The sequence below is a fragment of the Betta splendens genome, chromosome 12 (assembly GCF_900634795.4).
Source record: "Betta splendens chromosome 12, fBetSpl5.4, whole genome shotgun sequence".
NCBI lineage: Eukaryota > Metazoa > Chordata > Actinopteri > Anabantiformes > Osphronemidae > Betta > Betta splendens.
Window position 1 is genome coordinate 10,865,194 of NC_040892.2, and position 18,641 is coordinate 10,883,834.

Consider the following 18,641-nt stretch of genomic DNA (forward strand, 5'->3'; position numbering starts at 1 on the left):
ATCATCATCAAATATTAACGTGCAATGTCTCTTATTTTACATTGTGTGTAACTGGAGATGTGCAATACCTCATCAATGTTCATCTGCCACCCATAAATATGTATGTTGTATGCCCTGCGGTAAATATGTACTCAGTTTACTTGGTATTTTATAGTTTTAGCTTTTCATTTTTTTCTTGTACAGCCACTAGTTCTGCCTATTCTGTTTTATCCTGTTTTCCATGTCTCTTTGCTGCTGAAAACAACAGAATTTCCCCATCGTGTGATTAATAAAGTTTTATCTTATCTCTCATCTTATCTTACAGTAAAAAGCCTTGACACCACCAGCTGAACTTTAAGCTTCAATAAATCTTGTTCCTCAAATTAGTACATCCTCGTTCCTTTCCAGTTCTACTTAGTACTTCATGGACTACTACTACATCAAATATCAACTTATTTTACTGTTTAGTTTTGGAATAATCCATTACCAAACTATCATACCGTAAATTAAATTGACAGTAATAGCTGAACTTTGATGTTCAATAAATCCTGTTCCTCAAATTAATACATCACCATTCCTTTATATTTCTTATTAGCACTTCATGGACTAGTATCTCAGCAAATATCTACTAATTGTGCTGTATAGTTTTGGAATAAACCATGACTAAATTATCTTACAGTAAACAGCCTTCACATATATAGCTTTAGAATCATCCATTACGAAATAAATTTAGTTTTTCTTTTTATTTTGTACACTTTTCTGAACTGTATTTTACTGTATATTATGAGTAAAGTACTTCTCAAAATATCAATTTAACTAACTGTAGGATACTTCATTAACTTTAGGATAATTTAGTAATGGATTACTCCAAAACGATACTGTAAAATAAGTTCATATTTTATGTGGTATTAGTCCATGAAGTACTAGTAGAATACTAGTACTAGAAGAACTTTAGAGTAACAGTGATGTACTAATTTGAAGAAGTTTTTTTTTTTTCAAAGGCAGGTTTTACAATAGAGGCTAATTGCCTCTTTATACATTACATCAGTGAATATTTTCAAATATACTCTGTAAATTCCAAAATTTCTTGAATTTACTGTTTGTTTTCTTTTACATAGCCGTACTTTAGCTCTAATATCATTTTCATTGTTCACTAGAGTAAGTCTCTGCGCTTCTAAGAGATCGCGACACTGTTACCGTAATTATTGCACGAATCACGCACCTCAAATATAAATTATATTAGAGCTAACGTCCTAATGTAACATACAGTAAACTGCTCATTTTAAGACATGATAAAATTTATTCTTATGTTTGAAAATGTACACTGACGGAAAGCATAAAAATGCAATTGTCCTCTATTTAAAAACCTCTCAGTACTTTATAGACTACTACCACAGCAAATATCTGACAGCCCAGGACAGAGCCAGCCCTCCTTACCAGCTTGTTCAGTCTTTTCCTGCCTGCTCCCCAGCAGAACACAGCGTAGTGGATATGTCAGTGCAGAGACATGTCCAGAGCAGGGACCTGCACACTCTGAAGGACCCCAGTCTCCTCAGAAGGTGGAAAGAGTCATCCAGTTTGTAATGGTAGGCCCTGATCCTGGAGGCGATGAAGCAAAGCACATTGCACAATGGTCTTAGGTCGAATACTATATACATATATACACTGGTGTATTTATGTTACCAGTACATTACTGAAAGTAAAATGAGTTAATGAGTTTATATTTGCTGTGGTGGTAGTAGACCATGAAGTATTAAAAAGAACTGTGAAGGAACGTTGATATTCTAATTTGAGGAACTTATTTTTTTTAAAGACAAGTTTTAGAAAATAGGCCAATTGTTTTTCTGTTCATTCCATCAGAGAATATTTTGAAACAAACACAGTAAGTTTCATCTGAATAGTCTTGCTTATTGAAAGATGCTCCAGTAATTTCACTCCAGCGAGAAATGAACCCTGCAAAGTTAAAACAGACAGCAATATGTTATTTAATTTATGGCATTTCATTGTTTGCACTCTCATCAATGCTCTCTACTCACTTGTCTAAATCTGTTATCTCATTTCCTACAGTTTTTCTGACATTCAGTCATGGTTGAACCGCTCACCTTTGTGTGATGGAAACACAGGAGTTGGTAAAAGTGCTTCAGGAAACACCATTTTAGGACAAGCAGGATTTGAATCAAGACGCTCTTTCAAATCAGTGACAACAAAGATCTCTGAAGAAACAGAATCTGTTTTTGGGAAACAGATCTCCGTAATTGACACTCCAGGAATATTATGTATTGGGGCTTATTCTGACATTCAAGCCTGCTGTGAGGAGCTCCTGCGCTCCTCCAGACCCTGTGTGTTCCTGGTGGTGGTTAAAATAGATCGATTCACTGAGGAGCAACATAGAGCTGTTGAGGCAGCACTCAGAGTTATTGGGGAACGTGGGTTGGACAGAACCTACCTGCTCTTCACTTGTGGAGACACTTTGGAAAGAACAACACTGGACGAGTTCATCCATGAAGATGAAGAAGGTCCACTTCCACAACTCGGTTCGAGGTTTAAGGAAAGATATCTCATGTTCAACAATAGGCATGGAGGACAGCAACAAGTCAGAGAGCTGCTGGAGAAGACAGGTACAGTGACCCATGTCTGTTCTATAGCACAGTGGTATCCGAGCTATCAGCAAATACTGTACAACATTCAAATCCCAGAGCGTGTTAGTTGGTGTTGCTTTTGTTATCAGGCACATCAGAATTTATTGTGTCCTGTCTGCTTCTTGTCTTCAGCTGCTCTTCCCAGACCCCTGGTTTCCCTGGACGACAGGAGGATTGTGCTGTTTGGTGTTTCTGGAGCTGGGAAGAGTGCATCTGGGAACAGAATCGTGGGATCAGACCTGTTTCGTTCAGGCTGTGACTTTGATCCAGTTAGTTCAGATTGTGACTCTCACTCAGCTGTTACGTGGGGTCGGCAGGTCACAGTGATAGACACACCAGGCTTCGGAGACCCAAAACTCAGCCCTCAACAAATTACTCTTAAGATCCTAAATGCAATAAAAGAGTCCAGTTTGGGAGTACATGCCTTTGTTGTTGTGGTACCAATTGGTAGGTTGTCAGACGAGGAGCTCATTCTGCTTGAACAATTTCCGACACTGTTTGGGAATGAAGCTCCTAAATACACCATGGTGCTTTTCACCCATGGAGATAAACTGGGCGGTCGGTCCATTGATGAGGTGATCTTAAAGAGTAGAAATGCTTCCAGTCTGGTTTCCATGTGTTGTGGGAGATACTGTGTGTTTGACAACAGTCAGAGAGGAAACAGACAGCAGGTCAGACAGTTCTTGGACAAAATAGACGAGATGGTCGCAGCTAATGGAGGACACCCCTGTCCTGTTGATGACATACAACGGACACCTAGGACACGTCACACAGCACAGTTTAAAATATTACCTGAAGAGACACCAAGACAAAGTGCTAGAAGAGCCCGAACGTTCTTTGAATATATCAAAGACTTTATAATGTGGCTTGTAAATTTTATCCAAGATCGTTTTCCCTGTAGACAGGGATACAGAACATTCCCCCAGACATATGTCATAACTGTATGCTAATAGTGTTTCTACAGTCTTAATAGAGTGTTACCACTGTGAATCCAGTGCTACACAGTGAAGCCTTTGACTCCCCTAGTAGTAGTGCATTCACGCATACTATTTGTATATTTGCTTTAATCTAAAAGGGAAAAGTATCATTTAAGTTCACTTTTAAGTACATATATACTAAAATATACCGAACCAAAGCATAATTAAGTGATCAATTATACTTGAGGTTAAAAGGTGTTTTTCGTCTATATTTCTAATTATACTTATATATATAAGTATATTTGACAAGTATACAGAAAATTCTAAATATGTTAGGTCAATGAGTTAGCTGAATGTATAAGGCAAGTCTGTCAAACTTTAGAAGTTTAGAAGTAGAAACAGCTTCTTCCCCACTGCAGTCAGCCTATTGGACCTACCTGTCGTTAAGCTCCGCGTTTTAGCTGTGTTTATATTGATTTGGCAATGGTGTAATGTATATTTTATGTCCACAACAACTTTTCAGTGTTGTCATTTGAGACCAGGTGTCACGGATCGGCAGGGAGAGGACTCAAATGCACAGCGCCAGGACACGACGTAGCCGGTGAAAAATGAGGGTTTATTCCCAAAATCAAAGTCACAAAACAGATAGTGGACAATAACAAAACGATGACTTACAGGGTCGGTAAGGTGCTGCAGGAACGTGAGAGTCAGAAATCAAAAACAACGATCTGGCAAATCATGATAGTGACCGGTGGTGCTTAAATGTCCGGGAAGTAATGATGAATGAAAAACAGGTGCGTGAACTGAAAACCGGAAGTAAGGTTAGCGTGGGTGTGATGGACTGGTAAACCGGAAACTATCAAACTAAAACAGGACGCGGAAACTGGAACCCAAAACATGATGATGAGACAAAACAACAAAGTGCCTTCAAAATAAAACTAGAAACGAAAACCTGACAGTACCCCTCCCTCTAGGGCGCCTTCCACGGCGCCCACGGAAGCCCCCCCCCCGAACCAGGGCGGGCGGAGGGTGGACACAGGAGGAGGGACTGAATCCCTCCCCTTCCAGGCAGACAAGCAGGGTGGGTGGAGGGAGGACCGGAGGAGGGTCAAAACAAGAGTCCACAGAACCAAAACCGAAAGTCCATGACAGGGAGAACAGAGTCCAGGAGTTCCTCACGAGGGTGGTGGCAGGAGAGTCCACCACGACGGCTGGCGAGGTCCGGGAGAGCAGGGCTGAGCCCAGCCCCCTCCCCGACGGAGATGCTCCGGGGGTCCCAGGGTCGCGGCGGACGACGACGGCAGAGGCTTCGCCATCGTCGTGGCCGGCGGGGACTCACCCCAGGCGAACGGCCGTGGCGGTGGCGGAGTCGAGGCGGACGGCGCCGAAGGAGGCAGCGCCATCCAATCAGCAGGCGAAGCCGAGGGCGAGGCCACCAGTCCGGCAGCCGAGACCAGGACGAGGCAGGAACCGATGCAGGTGCGGCCGGAGCCGAGCCGCCAGGAACCGATGCAGGTGCGGCCGGAGCCGAGCCGCCAGGAACCGATGCAGGTGCGGCCGGAGCCGAGCCGCCAGGAACCGATGCAGGTGCGGCCGGAGCCGGGCCGCCAGGAACCGATGCAGGTGCGGCCGGAGCCGAGCCGCCAGGAACAGATGCAGGTGCGGCCGGAGCCGGGCCGCCAGGAACAGATGCAGGTGCGGCCGGAGCCGGGCCGCCAGGAACAGATGCAGGTGCGGCCGGAGCCGAGCCGCCAGGAACAGATGCAGGTGCGGCCGGGGCCGAGCCGCCAGGGACCGATGCCGGTGCAGCGGGAGCTGCGACGGGAACGACCCCCTCCTGGAGGTCCGCCGGGACTGCGACGGGCGCGACCCCCTCCTGGAGGTCGACAGGAACTACGACGGTCGCGACCCCTCCTGGAGGTCCGCCGGGACTGCGACGGGGCGCGACCCCCTCCTGGAGGTCCGCCGGGACTGCGACGGGCGCGACCCCCTCCTGGAGGTCCGCCGGGACTGCGACGGGCGCGACCCCCTCCTGGAGGTCCGCCGGGACTGCGACGGGCGCGACCCCCTCCTGGGGGTCGACAGGAACTACGACGGGCGCGACCCCCTCCTGGAGGTCCGCCGGGACTGCGACGGGCGCGACCCCCTCCTGGAGGTCCGCCGAGACTGCGACGGGCGCGACCCCCTCCTGGAGGTCCGCCGAGACTGCGACGGGCGCGACCCCCTCCTGGAGGTCCGCCGGGACTGCGACGGGCGCGACCCCCTCCTGGAGGTCCGCCGGGACTGCGACGGGCGCGACCCCCTCCTGGAGGTTCCGCCGGGACTGCGACGGGCGCGACCCCCTCCTGGAGGTCCGCCGGGACTGCGACGGGCGCGACCCCCTCCTGGAGGTCCGCCGGGACTGCGGCTGGCGCGACCCCCTCCTGGAGGTGCGCGGGAACTGCAGCTGGCGCGACCTCCTCCTGGAGGTGCGCGGGAACTGCAGCTGGCGCGACCTCCTCCTGGAGGTGCGCGGGGAACTGCAGCTGGCGCGACCTCCCTCCTGGAGGTGCGCGGGAACTGCAGCTGGCGCGACCTCCTCCTGGAGGTGCGCTGGGAACTGCAGCTGGCGCGACCTCCTCCTGGAGGTGCGCGGGAACTGCAGCTGGCGCGACCTCCTCCTGGAGGTGCGCGGGAACTGCAGCTGGTGCGACCTCCTCCTGGAGGTGCGCGGGAACTGCAGCTGGCGCGACCTCCTCCTGGAGGTGCGCGGGAACTGCAGCTGGCGCGACCTCCTCCTGGAGGTGCGCGGGAACTGCAGCTGGCGCGACCTCCTCCTGGAGGTGCGCGGGAACTGCAGCTGGCGCGACCTCCTCCTGGAGGTGCGCAGGGACTGCAGCTGGCGCGACCTCCTCCTGGAGGTGCGCAGGGGCTGCAGCTGGCGCGACCTCCTCCTGGAGGTGCGCAGGGGCTGCAGCTGGCGCGACCTCCTCCTGGAGGTGCGCAGGGACTGCAGCTGGCGCGACCTCCTCCTGGAGGTGCGCAGGGGCTGCAGCTGGCGCAACCTCCTCCTGGGGGTGCGCAGGGGCTGCAGCTGGCGCAACCTCCTCCTGGGGGTGCGCAGGGGCTGCAGCTGGCGCAACCTCCTCCTGGGGGTGCGCAGGGGCTGCGGCTCCGAGGGTGACAGGAGCTGGAACGGCCGCAACATGGCCGACAGGGACAGGGGCTGGAACGGCCGCCACATGGCCGACAGGAACGGCATCTACTTGGCCGACAGGGACAGGAACTAGAACGGCCGCAACATGGCCGACAGGAACGGCATCTACTTGGCCGACAGGGACAGGAACCGGGACTAGAACGGCCGCAACATGGCCGACAGGAACGGCCGCAACATGGCCGACAGGGACAGGAACGGCGTCTACTTGGCCGACAGGGACAGGAACAGGAACTAGAACGGCCTCAACATGGCCGACAGGAACGGCCGCGACATGGCCGACAGGAACTGGAACGGCATCTACTCTGGAGCTGGCATGGCTACTTGCCGCTGCCAAGCTCGACGGAGCAGACGTCGGGCCTGATCGGGTGTGCATAGCACCTGTACGACAGGTGGTGCCCCCTGGTTGGGACACGACCTGCGCGTGACTGAACTGAACTGGGACAGGAACGTGACTGGACTGTACTGGAACCTGGACAGGAACGTGACTCGACTGTACTGGAACCTGGACAGGAACGTGACTCGACTGAACTGGGGCCGGAACAGGACTCGACTGAACTGGGGCCGGAACAGGACTCGACTGAACTGGGGCCGGAACAGGACTCGACTGAACTGGGCTCGACTGGACTGGGCTCGACTGGACTGGGCTCGACTGGACTGGGCTCGACTGGACTGGGCTCGGCTGGACTGGGCTCGGCTGGACTGGGCTCGGCTGGACTGGGCTCGGCTGGCCTGGAGACTGAACAGCGCGCGGCTGGCCTGGAGACTGAACAGCGCGCGGCTGGCCTGGAGACTGAACAGCGCGCGGCTGGCCTGGAGACTGAACAGCGCGCGGCTGGCCTGGAGACTGAACAGCGCGCGGCTGGCCTGGAGACTGAACAGCGCGCGGCTGGCCTGGAGACTGAACAGCGCGCGGCTGGCCTGGAGACTGAACAGCGCGCGGCTGGCCTGGAGACTGAACAGCGCGCGGCTGGCCTGGAGACTGAACAGCGCGCGGCTGGCCTGGAGACTGAACAGAACGTGACTGGGCGGAGACCTGAGCATGGCAAGGCTGAGCTGGAACCTGAACGAGGGGCGACTGAACTACGACTGGAGTCTGAACAGGACATGGCTGCACTAGGGCTGGAGACTGAGCGTGGCTTGACTGACCTGACTGAGAGGTGGGACATGAAGCGGCTGCTGGCTGCAGGCCCGGGAGTTGCAGGACCTCTCGCAGGACAGGTTCCCTCAGGACGAGAGCGGCTGCTTCCTCGAACAGTTGTTCTCTCGTGCCCTGGTCTGCTGCCGAATCGGCGGTGTTCATGAGGTGGGCGAAGAGAAACGCAACTGGAGGAGAGCAGAGGAGGTGGACCCGTCGGGCGACGCTGTCTGAGATGCCTGCTATCAGAGGGACACAGTCAGTCGGAGAATCGAGGGGATCCCCCGCGGAAGGGGAGAGCTGCTCGGGCACTGCGACCGAGGTCTCTGGGCCCTGAACCTCAGACCCGTGCCCTCGCCGACGTCGTCTGGGGCGCCTGCGGCTGACCGTCGCCTGAGGCGCTGAGAGCGGCAGGGGCTGGGTCTCTGTAGTGGGGTCCGTGTGGTGAACCAAACCGGCGGCGTCTAGAGCTTGGGTTGTAGCCGCAGGCGCGGCGACAGGAACGGGAACCGCCGGCGCGGCGACAGGAACGGGAACCGCCGGAGCGGCGACAGGAACGGGAACCGCCGGAGCGGCGACAGGAACGGAAACCGCCGGAGCGGCGTCAGGAACGGAAACCGCCGGAGCGGCGTCAGGAACGGGAACCGCCGGAGCGGCGTCAGGAACGGGAACCGTCGGAGCGGCGACAGAGGCGCGGCCAGGCGATACGCGCAGAGCGCGTGTCAAGTCCCTCCGCGTTAGTCGGAGCCCCTCGAAATACGCTTGCACCCCGGGGTACTCACGCCACCAGTATTCGTCCTCCAGTATCTCGATGGCTAGTTCTACCACGGAGAGCCGAACCTGGGGGCTGGGTGCTTCTGCATATTTCCTGGCTAAGCCCTGGAGATCGCCACGGATGTCCTCCGGTAGATTAAGGAAAACGAAATCCATTGCTCCGGCGAGCGACTTGTACACGGAGCCAAACAGAGAGGGGAAAAAGAAGAGACGGCGGCGGCTGACCGGGGTGAAGGCTGGGCGCTGGCTGGGTCCAAGTCTGGCCAGATCGTTCTGTCACGGATCGGCAGGGAGAGGACTCAAATGCACAGCGCCAGGACACGACGTAGCCGGTGAAAAATGAGGGTTTATTCCCAAAATCAAAGTCACAAAACAGATAGTGGACAATAACAAAACGATGACTTACAGGGTCGGTAAGGTGCTGCAGGAACGTGAGAGTCAGAAATCAAAAACAACGATCTGGCAAATCATGATAGTGACCGGTGGTGCTTAAATGTCCGGGAAGTAATGATGAATGAAAAACAGGTGCGTGAACTGAAAACCGGAAGTAAGGTTAGCGTGGGTGTGATGGACTGGTAAACCGGAAACTATCAAACTAAAACAGGACGCGGAAACTGGAACCCAAAACATGATGATGAGACAAAACAACAAAGTGCCTTCAAAATAAAACTAGAAACGAAAACCTGACACCAGGTAGTGATTATGTTTCCAGTCTTACTCACTTCATGTGTAAAATTACTCTACATTAATTTGTGAGTCTTTGCATACAAGCATTGAAGATGTGCTGTACAAAATTGGCAGTGTGCAGATATTTAATGGTTTCTTCGTTTAACTTAAACCAAGAAAGTCAATGAATAAACCCAATTAACCATTTTTAAGTACACAGCACTCTTTTCTTTAGTTTGTGATATTGTATTGTGATATTCACTGTGAGGTACAGCTCTAAAAAATGGTTTGTAAGATCAGAAGCACTTATTGAGATTTTCACACAGCTTGGATATGGTGGACCTATACAAAGTTCTGACATTTTCTTGCACTGGACAATACACAAAAACCTTGCTTTACTTTTACTTACTGTCACATTTGTATTCTGTATCTGTATTTTGCTTGTTAAAATTACATTGATTTAATTTAATTCCATTAATGAACTATTGAATTTGTTTTAGTGCTCATTGGCATTTTCTGGCAATTCTCTTCACAACATAAATCTTCTGGCTATTTGTGTTTGGGACATACAGTGTTATTATTGGATATTGGATTTTACTACAAAGCTAATGTGGTCCATAATAGTCCCCAACATTTCACACTTTGTGCGATGTACGTGATCCGGTGTACAAAAACAAACAATAAGTTCACTGAGAATAAAGCAAAAAATGTACTTTAAAATGCAAAAAGTTTAAAGTGTACTAATAATACATATAAGTTGATAGGAGTTATCAAATGTATACTACAATAAACTACAGGTGTAGTAATAGCCTGTATGAAGTACACTAATAGTTTAGTTGTTATAGTTAGTAACCTACTGTAGAATTACATAATTAGTATGTTCGCATTTATTTAAAGTGCATTTTAATGCAGGTAATAGTGCATAAAATGTGACTGATTCTATATTTAAGTTTACTTTTCATACTGAACATTAGTCAACATATGGGGTGTCACAACTCTTTGCTTTAGCCAGTTCTAGTGCCATATATATCGTTATGATACTAGAAGAAAATTCACAGTATAAGTCCATCCATCCATCCATCCATCCATCCATCCATCCATTTTCATCCGCTTATCCGGGTCGCGGGGGCAGCAGTCTGAGCAGAGAGTTCCAGACTTCCCTCTCCCTGGACACTTCCTCCAGCTCTTCCGGTGGAACCCCAAGACGTTCCCAGGCCAGCCGAGAGACGTAGTCTCTCCAGCGAGTCCTGGGCCTTCCTCGGGGCCTCCTACCGGTGGGACATGCTCAGAACACCTCCCCAGGAGGCATCCGAACCAGATGCCCGAGCCTCCTCAACTGGCTCCTCTCGATGTGGAGGAGCAGCGACTCTACTCCGAGCTCCTCCCGGGTGACAGAGCTCCTCACCTTATCTCTAAGGGAGCGCCCAGCCACCCTGCGGAGGAAGCTCATTTCAGCCGCTTGTATCCGTGACCTTGCCCTTTCGCTCATGACCCAAAGCTCATGACCATAGGTGAGGGTAGGAACGTAGATTGACCGGTAAATTGAGAGCTTTGCCTTTTGGCTCAGCTCCCTCTTCACCACGACGGACCGATACACCGACCGCATTACTGCAGCCGCCGCACCGATCCGTCTGTCAAACTTACGCTCCTTCCTTCCCTCACTCATGAACAAGACCCCAAGATACTTGAACTCCTCCACTTGGGGCAGGAACTCTCCTCCAACCTGGAGAGAGCAAACCACCTTTTTCCGGTCGAGAACCGGAAAAAGGGATTTGGAGGAACTGATTCTCATCCCGGCCGCTACACACTCAGCTGCAAACCGCACCAGCACCCGCTGAAGGTCCTGGCCCAATGAAGCCAACAGGACAACATCATCTGCAAAAAGCAGAGATGCTATCCTGTGGTCCCCAAACCAGACCCCCTCACCCGGTCCCCCGGAGGGGGTCACAGTATAAGTATACTTCTTATATACTACTTGATCAAATAAACCTTAAGTAGAATTTTTTTGCCAATTGGCGTCTACACAGCCACGGTCCAAATAGTCCTTTGTTTACCTACGGCTCTGTACGTAGGCCAAATCTATAAAAATAAGTGTAAAACACAAACAAGATTCATCTTTATGTCACGTATATTAGTTTTAATTAGTGATGCTTCAGACAACACAGAACCTTTGCTCATCATTAAATCCTTGCACACATCGTTCATGAGAACCAGGGACCGGTTCCAGCCCTTTACTCCATGTCCATGACCTGGACAGACTGGTTGACAACATCCAGGGACAGGGGCGTCACAGCTTTGGTCAGGACGGCCGTGGTGCCGGGTTTGTACCTGTACTGACCCAGTCTGAAACGAAATACACAGAATTCCTCAGCATCTCACACACAAACACAGACGCAGACACAGTCTCCCACAATTCAGGCAACAATTCAGTTACATTGTCTTTCCCCCTCCTTGTTATCCCACTGACATTTTTCATGTTCATAAACATCATTTGTATTTCTATTTAAAGTTGCGACAAGTCATTTTTTACTTGTGCGGACTAAATGCCACTAGACATGGAGGCCTGTTTCTCGGGTCTGTTAAGTCTGAGTCACACAGTCAAGTATGTATACATTTCAGAGCAGTAACCACACACAGTGTCTGCATGTCAGATGTTTAATAACCCTGATTTAAACTAGTTTGATCACTTCATTGTCCCTTTGGTGTTTATTGACCTCGGTTCTTCTGCTTCTTAACTAATAAACTCAGAGCTCCTGTGTGTTTTAAGTTCTGCAGACACCATTAACCAGCTCTAACTGTGCAGCAGAGAGATGCCGGTTCTGTGCTGACTCGCCTTTGTCCCTTCACCGTGGGCTTATCGTAGCCTCGCAGGAACTCCACTCCAGCCTTGGTGATAATACACAGGTCCACGTTGCTGCCAGAACCCAGGTCACAGAAGATGCCTGCAGCGATGGCATCCCGCACAAGCTGCTTCGCCTCCTCCAGCTGAAAAGGAGAGAGGAAAAAGCTAGAAATGTCTGGTGAGAGTGACAACAGCAGCAGGTTTAGGAGCATGGTCCCACAGAGTGTCACGTCCTGGCTTTATATCCGCCTTTATTTTGAAAGGACTTCCTGTTAACACCACATCATCAGCTGTTCCCTGTCTGTACCGGTCTTCATTATCCACACCTGCATCTCATCTGCTATCAATCCGCCCGACGATTTGGTATAGTAAATCCATCTCTCGTGTACGACTTTGCCTGTCCCTGACGCCGTCTCTGCCTGACCTTGTTTAACCTCGTATAACCTCCGGTGTATGACTCTGCCTGAACTGGATTCTGTATCTGGAATAAACTATCCTTTTATCACCATCAAAGCTGTGTTGTGCTGTGCATGTGGGTTCGCCATCTACAACGCCCTGACACAGAGTCCATGACCCTGACCCTTAGAGCCATGAATGAAGTGACCCTTGACCTTGATGTCTGACAGTTGGTGTCTAATAACGATTGATCAGAGTGAGTGACTGCTACTACTCAGCTAATAAACAACCCTTGTGAATCCCAGTGGTTTCATTACTAACCCTGAGGAGAAACCTCAACATTGACCTTGACACGTGGAGCATTACCAACAGTTCATGATTATGAAAAATACTGTCAAGTGGAGATAAACAACGATATTAATATGAATATGAAGACACCTGAGATTAGACATTTTCCACATTTAGTAACATACGTCCCGATTAAAGCTCACCTCCATATGTGGTTTGAATCTGTCTTCAAACACAGAGACGGCAGCTGCAGCACCAGAACCTGGAACCAGATCAAACCCAAAGCTTATGGTTCTGACTGACGCTGTATTCTGATAGTGAACACCAACAAATGTTAGTTGTGGTGTTTTTGATGTTTTCACAGATGGTCACGTTCCATTGAGGCTCACTAACGGACTGGCTGAAGGTCCGGACAGGACCAAGGCCTGCCTCTACTGAAGCCAATGAACCTACCCATGGTGAGGAAAGGCAGCTTGTCATAGGAGCCGTGGGGATAGACGCTGTACAGGTGAGCTCCAGTCACATCGACTCCTCCAACAATCAGAGATGCACCAACGTGACCCTGGTACCTGGAAGACACACCCATCAGTTCCCCGGAACCTGTGACCAGGACAAACCTGACTCCAGCTCTGCTGGACTATTGGTGTTGGTTGTAGTAGTCCATCCCTCCTAGGTATCCTCACCTGAACAGCATCTGTTTCAGCTGCCGCGTTACCATGGCAACAAGGGGAGGCCGCCCAGTGTTGAGAGTATGCAGTTCCACATTGGACGCCATGATCTGTGTTGTGATTTCAGCATCTGCAGCCACTCCAGCCCCACAGCAGCTGAAGGGGAAGACACCTAGTTAGGTGAGGAGGTGGGTCCAGGCCTCTCTGCCTGGTTCTGTATGATTGATTCGATTCATCACCCGCCACCAATTAATTAAAGGAGAGAGATTCACACCATTCCTGCTTCTAACAGACACCTCCATTCACAAAACCAGCACCAGCAGCTTTCACTCATTTCTGTGTTCTGATATTCATTCATTTAGTGGCTTATGACCTTCACTCACTACTATGAGGACATAAGTGAACGACCTTGTCCCACACCTATTAGTTCAGGTGTGGGGCAACTAGAAGAACAAGATTTCCTGTTTCTCAAGCTGATCTGGGATCAGAGTTCATATAAATAACTTCTATCTGCAAAGATGGATGCAAAGAAATTGATAAAATGCCTTATTGTACAACAGAAACTAACTCTGGAACTATGTCAGTCCCGCTGAGGAGCTCACGACTACTCACTAGATATTTGGGGCGATGTAGTGAATCTTCATGCAGTTCTTGTCGGCCACCACCATGTCATCGGTGGCTCTGGTGTCGGCTCCCAGGATGACGCCGTCCTGAGACACAGGCACAGAAAGTGTCACTAATCGACATCTGAGCTACGCTTTTTAAAATGTTTCTTTCGGTTTTCAGTTTGTACAGTGACAGGTTTCAAACAAGCAAAGCCAACGCGTTTGGATGCTGGCAGTAAAGAGGTTTAGGTAACAGTGAGCTCAGGCTGCCATGTTCAACACATGATGTCCGGTTCCAACACACAAAGAGATAATATGAACAAAGTTATAGTAGAATCCGTCCAACACGAGCAGTGAAGCTCAGTCTGCCTCAGATCATCGGACCCAACGCTCACACTAATAACAGGAAGACGCCTGGTGTCACCTTGTAAAGTATCCCAGCGATGGTGGTTCCTGTCTTCCTGGCACCGGGAGCTTTGTAGCCGAGATCCGACAAACTAGACTCCAGCACCTCATTCCTGCAAAATGTAAAACAACAAGAACAAACAATAACAAGGCAGTTACAGAGAACACAGGAGATGGAGGTTTGTTTGAGTAGAACACTGACAATCACAGCCACAAAAATACTAATAAGAACAAAACCACCGCTACACAGGAACTAACCATCACTACAAAACAAACGACAAATACCTGGTACCAAGGTGTATTTAGCACGTTAGCATATTGTACTGCATATAACCTTTATATAACTATAAAACTGAAATACATTTAGTACAAGCTGTTATAGCAGCTGTTATAACAATAGTAGAGTGGTTTACTATTATTTACTATATTTGATAGAGAAGGCAAAAACACGTTGGGACATGTTTGTTACTTGTGGACTCGTCGTGTTTCTTTATAATATAACTATGAAATTACATAGTTATAATTTAGTTATAACTTATAACTATGTATGAAGTTACATAGTTCTAAGTTAGTTATAACTTATAATTGTATGTAGTTACATAGTTATAAGCCTCATCTATGAAGCAGCGTTAAGGGTAAATTACAGGAAGCCTCACTAACACAGGTCCAGGTAAGACCACAAGCTGCAGAGACTCCATTAGCTGCTGCTTCTTCCTCACCTGCGGCTGTTTTCAAAGCAGAAGCCCCCGGTCGGCGACGCGCGGTCCTGGAAACTCTGGAGCATCTTACGAGACGAACACGACAAGCGACTGTCCTCGACCAAACTCCAAGAAAAGCTGCGTCAGCCTCGATCCGCCACTTTTACTTTCGCTTCCTCGGCACAAGCCAAGCCTCCTGGTCCCCACTGTAAAAATGTCTACACTAAAAGAAGAAGAGAAGAAGAAGGCATCTATTTCATTGAAGAGCTTGACGGTACTGGTCCAACCGTCCTGTATGTGTTCAGGTACTGGTCCAACAACTTACCATAGATTTACTCTCTATAAAGAGTTTTTATTCTCTACTGTTGCCATTAAAATGTTATTACATTTACAAAACATAGTTATCATTATGAATATAATTATGTTTTAATGTGAGCATAATTATATATATTTCAATTACAATGTATTGACAGGTTACATTTAACAGGTTGCTTGTGGGCCTTATAATTTTCACATCTTAAACTGAATCCACCGTCTTCCTCTCAGATAAAGTAATAAAACTGCGCCGTATTCAGTCACGTGCTACGTGTTGTTGGGGAAACGGTGACCGGTTTGTTGGACTCGCGCTCTGTGCTTGGGCGGTGCTTCGGTGTCACACCGCCCAGTTAACGTGCAGCGTTCAACTGAGCGAGCGCTCCCACTGACTAGAGCCAGGTTACGTGCCCTCGTTGATTGGCTCGTCCAGTGGAAGGCGCCGTTTGAATTTCTGCTGTGTTCTGTGTGTTGGGGTTGGTTCTCTCGGTAACGTCGTTTAACATCACAGGTACGTTCACGGTGAGGAAGCGTTTATCATGTCAAACTAACGTTCAACGTCGTTGTGGTAGTTGTGCCGTTAAAGCCTGAGCACGAACATTCTGTGTAGTTAGACTCATCATTAGCTTAAAGTTCACTGCTGCTACAAAGCCATAGATCAGCTGCAAATACGTTCCATTAGCTTAAACGTAAATAAACGAATTGAATGTCCAATAGTTTTGTACAGTCTTCTACGGGTCATGTCACTTAGTAAACCTGTGTCTGTAGTTACGGTTTCGTCTGAAACAATGACAAACACAAGGTGGAACATTCAACAACTACCGGAGAAATGGACTGGTGTCAGTGGTCGTGGAACCGTGAGATCCACGTAGAGACGCTTAATAGATTCTGTCTTCTCGGTCCATTTGGCTTCTGTGATACGACGGTTCCGTTCTGGTGCTTTTAACCTGGAGAGCATCACGCACAGCATCTCAACAGGAGCCTAAAGATGGAGAAAGTGAGCCTGTGGGGGGGCAGCGGGTGAGATGGTGAGGTCTGATGAGAGATAATGAGGTCTTCGATGATGAGGTTGTGAGGGCTAGTGAGGTCTGCAGGCTGCTCCAGTGTGAGCGTCTCAAGTGTGTGTTTTATGCTAGGACAGATGCCAGCAGCTCCATCAAACAGTAGCCTAAGTTCTGTTTGTATAGGATTCTGTGTTTGTGCAGCTGTACTTCTCCCACAGAACAAAACCCGGTCTGGTGTGGATCTGTAAAGGCAGCTGCCCTGACGGACCATGACATACTGTACCTCTGAATATGTGTCATATCCTTTGCAGCAACCCATCGCCGTTGTGGTTCTGGTCTGTGTGTTGGAAGCAATGCGCCACGATTCGTCTGCCAGCCGCCGCAAAGGCAGAACCCCTGAGCGCCGCCCCCCCCAGCCAAGCGCAGAGTCCTCAAAACGGAGCAGAGCTTCAGGTGAGAGGACAAGCATCTGTAACCGTATGAAACACACATCAAATCCTGAAAATTCCTCCAACTAAACTAGGTGATTTATAATCTGGCCTTGAATTTGCCTTGAGAGCTAAACCCTCTAAAAAGACTGAAACGTTGTTTTTCAGCTCAGCCTGTGACTCCAAAGAAAAGACGCTTTCGACCTGGCACTAAGGCTTTGATGGAGATTCGCAAGTTCCAAAAGAACACGGACCTTCTGATCAGGAAGCAGCCTTTCTCCCGCCTGGTGAGTCACCAAGCTGCAGCCTTCTATGTTCTATGTTCCATTTATCTTCTAGGACTTAAGAAGAACTAGTATAAACACTAAAGTTTATTTAGTGTTTATACTAGTTCTTCTTAAGTCCTAGAACATGAACATTACACACATTACATTACACGCATCTTCTCCCTCCATCTTCATGGGCCGCCCTTGGGGCCTTCCTCCTCTTCCTCCTCCTACTCCTCTTCTTCTCTTGTCTTGGCGCATCAAAGCAAATGTTTTTAAATGGTAATGCGTTCGGTAGCTGCTGTCCTAACACGTCTGTCTGTTTGGTCCAGGTCCGTGAAGTTTGCAATAGCTTTTCCAGAGAAGCCCTCCGGTGGCAGGTCTATGCTATTAACGCCCTGCAGGAGGTAAGCAGCTGCTTCCACCAGCCTCACTCACTGTCTGTTGTGATGCAGACTACAGTTGTTACTGGTACCTTTTCATGTGTGGGTTAATGATCCAACAAGCTAACGGCTGGTCTGTCTCACGGCTCCAGGCTACCGAGGCTTTTCTCGTCCTGCTGTTGTCAGATGCCAACCTGTGTGCTATCCACGCCAAGCGGGTCACTCTCTTCCCTCGTGACCTCCAGCTGGCGAGGAGGATCCGTGGGGTCGACAACATGTAAAAGCTGTGATACGTCCTAGTGCTGTCTGGTTCCGGTGATGTGTTCAAAGTGCTCTTTGGATTTTATAATGGGGACGTGTCTCTGTTTTTAACTGGACTAATAGTCAGACAAACATGTGTATACAATGTAAATGAAATGTAAACTGAAATCTTGTTTTTTTTCACTGCTGTTTTGTTTTTTGTATGTTCTCTGTTCAACTAAGAATAAACATTTTTTTACATTTATGTTTCCAATGTTTTTATTTTGTCTGGATACAATTAGACAAAACATGAAGTCTAAACTAACCCTAGTTCTTCTCTGCAGTATAATATCCAAGCTTTGCATTTCTAGCATATCTATATTTCAGTGATATTTGCGTTACGTTATCTTTATTTTTTTGTCCTTCTGCCCAAATTGGACAAATTGAGTGAGTTGAGTTTAGGATGAAACCCACACAGAGAGGTTTTTGTTGATGTTGATTATTATCTTCAAGAGGCTGTGCTAAAACTCTGCTTTGGGGACTTGCGATCAAGGATAGAAGTAATTTCATCAGGGAGACGTTGATGTTCTGTCTCATCTGATGGGTCGGCAGACTCCAGTGTTCTTCCTTCTTTACCATCGTCCTTCAGATGATGTACCTTTGGGTTTGACCCGCCACCTTTAGGGGACATCCCAGTTTCCTCTTTCTCTGCAGCCCCAAAGAGCTTCAACCACCTTCCTACTGCCTGCAGCTTTTCAACATTATTTTCATACCTGTTTAAGCAAACTTGCTTTTGTGTT

At 48.9% G+C, this 18,641-nt stretch overlaps 3 protein-coding genes across 7 annotated transcripts; 2 read left to right on the top strand and 1 right to left on the bottom strand.

Annotated features, from left to right (window-relative positions):
- Positions 1 to 1,296: 1,296 nt before the first annotated feature.
- On the top strand, positions 1,297 to 9,801 carry LOC114866955 (GTPase IMAP family member 8-like). Its single transcript, XM_055513675.1, has 4 exons — positions 1,297 to 1,538; positions 2,047 to 2,597; positions 2,751 to 4,077; positions 9,334 to 9,801. Exons 1-3 carry the CDS (start codon positions 1,297 to 1,299, stop codon positions 3,566 to 3,568), a joined length of 1,611 nt encoding a protein of 536 aa, XP_055369650.1. The 3' UTR covers positions 3,569 to 4,077; positions 9,334 to 9,801.
- Positions 9,802 to 11,416: 1,615 nt separating this feature from the next.
- Positions 11,417 to 15,370, bottom strand: psmb10 (proteasome 20S subunit beta 10). Its single transcript, XM_029169287.3, has 8 exons — positions 15,230 to 15,370; positions 14,530 to 14,623; positions 14,113 to 14,210; positions 13,516 to 13,656; positions 13,286 to 13,401; positions 13,036 to 13,094; positions 12,140 to 12,291; positions 11,417 to 11,649 (listed from the first exon to the last, which is right to left on the bottom strand). Exons 1-8 carry the CDS (start codon positions 15,292 to 15,294, stop codon positions 11,538 to 11,540), a joined length of 837 nt encoding a protein of 278 aa, XP_029025120.1. The 5' UTR covers positions 15,295 to 15,370; the 3' UTR covers positions 11,417 to 11,537.
- On the top strand, positions 12,020 to 18,106 carry LOC114867008 (histone H3-like centromeric protein A). 5 transcript variants are annotated; one of them, XM_055513369.1, is made up of 6 exons: positions 12,020 to 12,030; positions 16,007 to 16,031; positions 16,836 to 16,977; positions 17,121 to 17,239; positions 17,551 to 17,625; positions 17,754 to 18,106. In XM_055513369.1, the coding sequence occupies exons 3-6, from the start codon at positions 16,878 to 16,880 to the stop codon at positions 17,880 to 17,882; spliced, it is 423 nt and encodes a 140-aa protein (XP_055369344.1). In that variant the 5' UTR covers positions 12,020 to 12,030; positions 16,007 to 16,031; positions 16,836 to 16,877; the 3' UTR covers positions 17,883 to 18,106. The 5 variants fall into 5 exon arrangements, with proteins under 5 accessions (XP_055369344.1, XP_029025149.1, XP_029025146.1 ...); XM_029169316.3 differs by lacking the exons at positions 12,020 to 12,030; positions 16,007 to 16,031 and adding an exon at positions 15,378 to 15,513; XM_029169313.3 differs by lacking the exon at positions 12,020 to 12,030 and having other exon boundaries at positions 15,875 to 16,031.
- Positions 18,107 to 18,641: the final 535 nt, after the last annotated feature.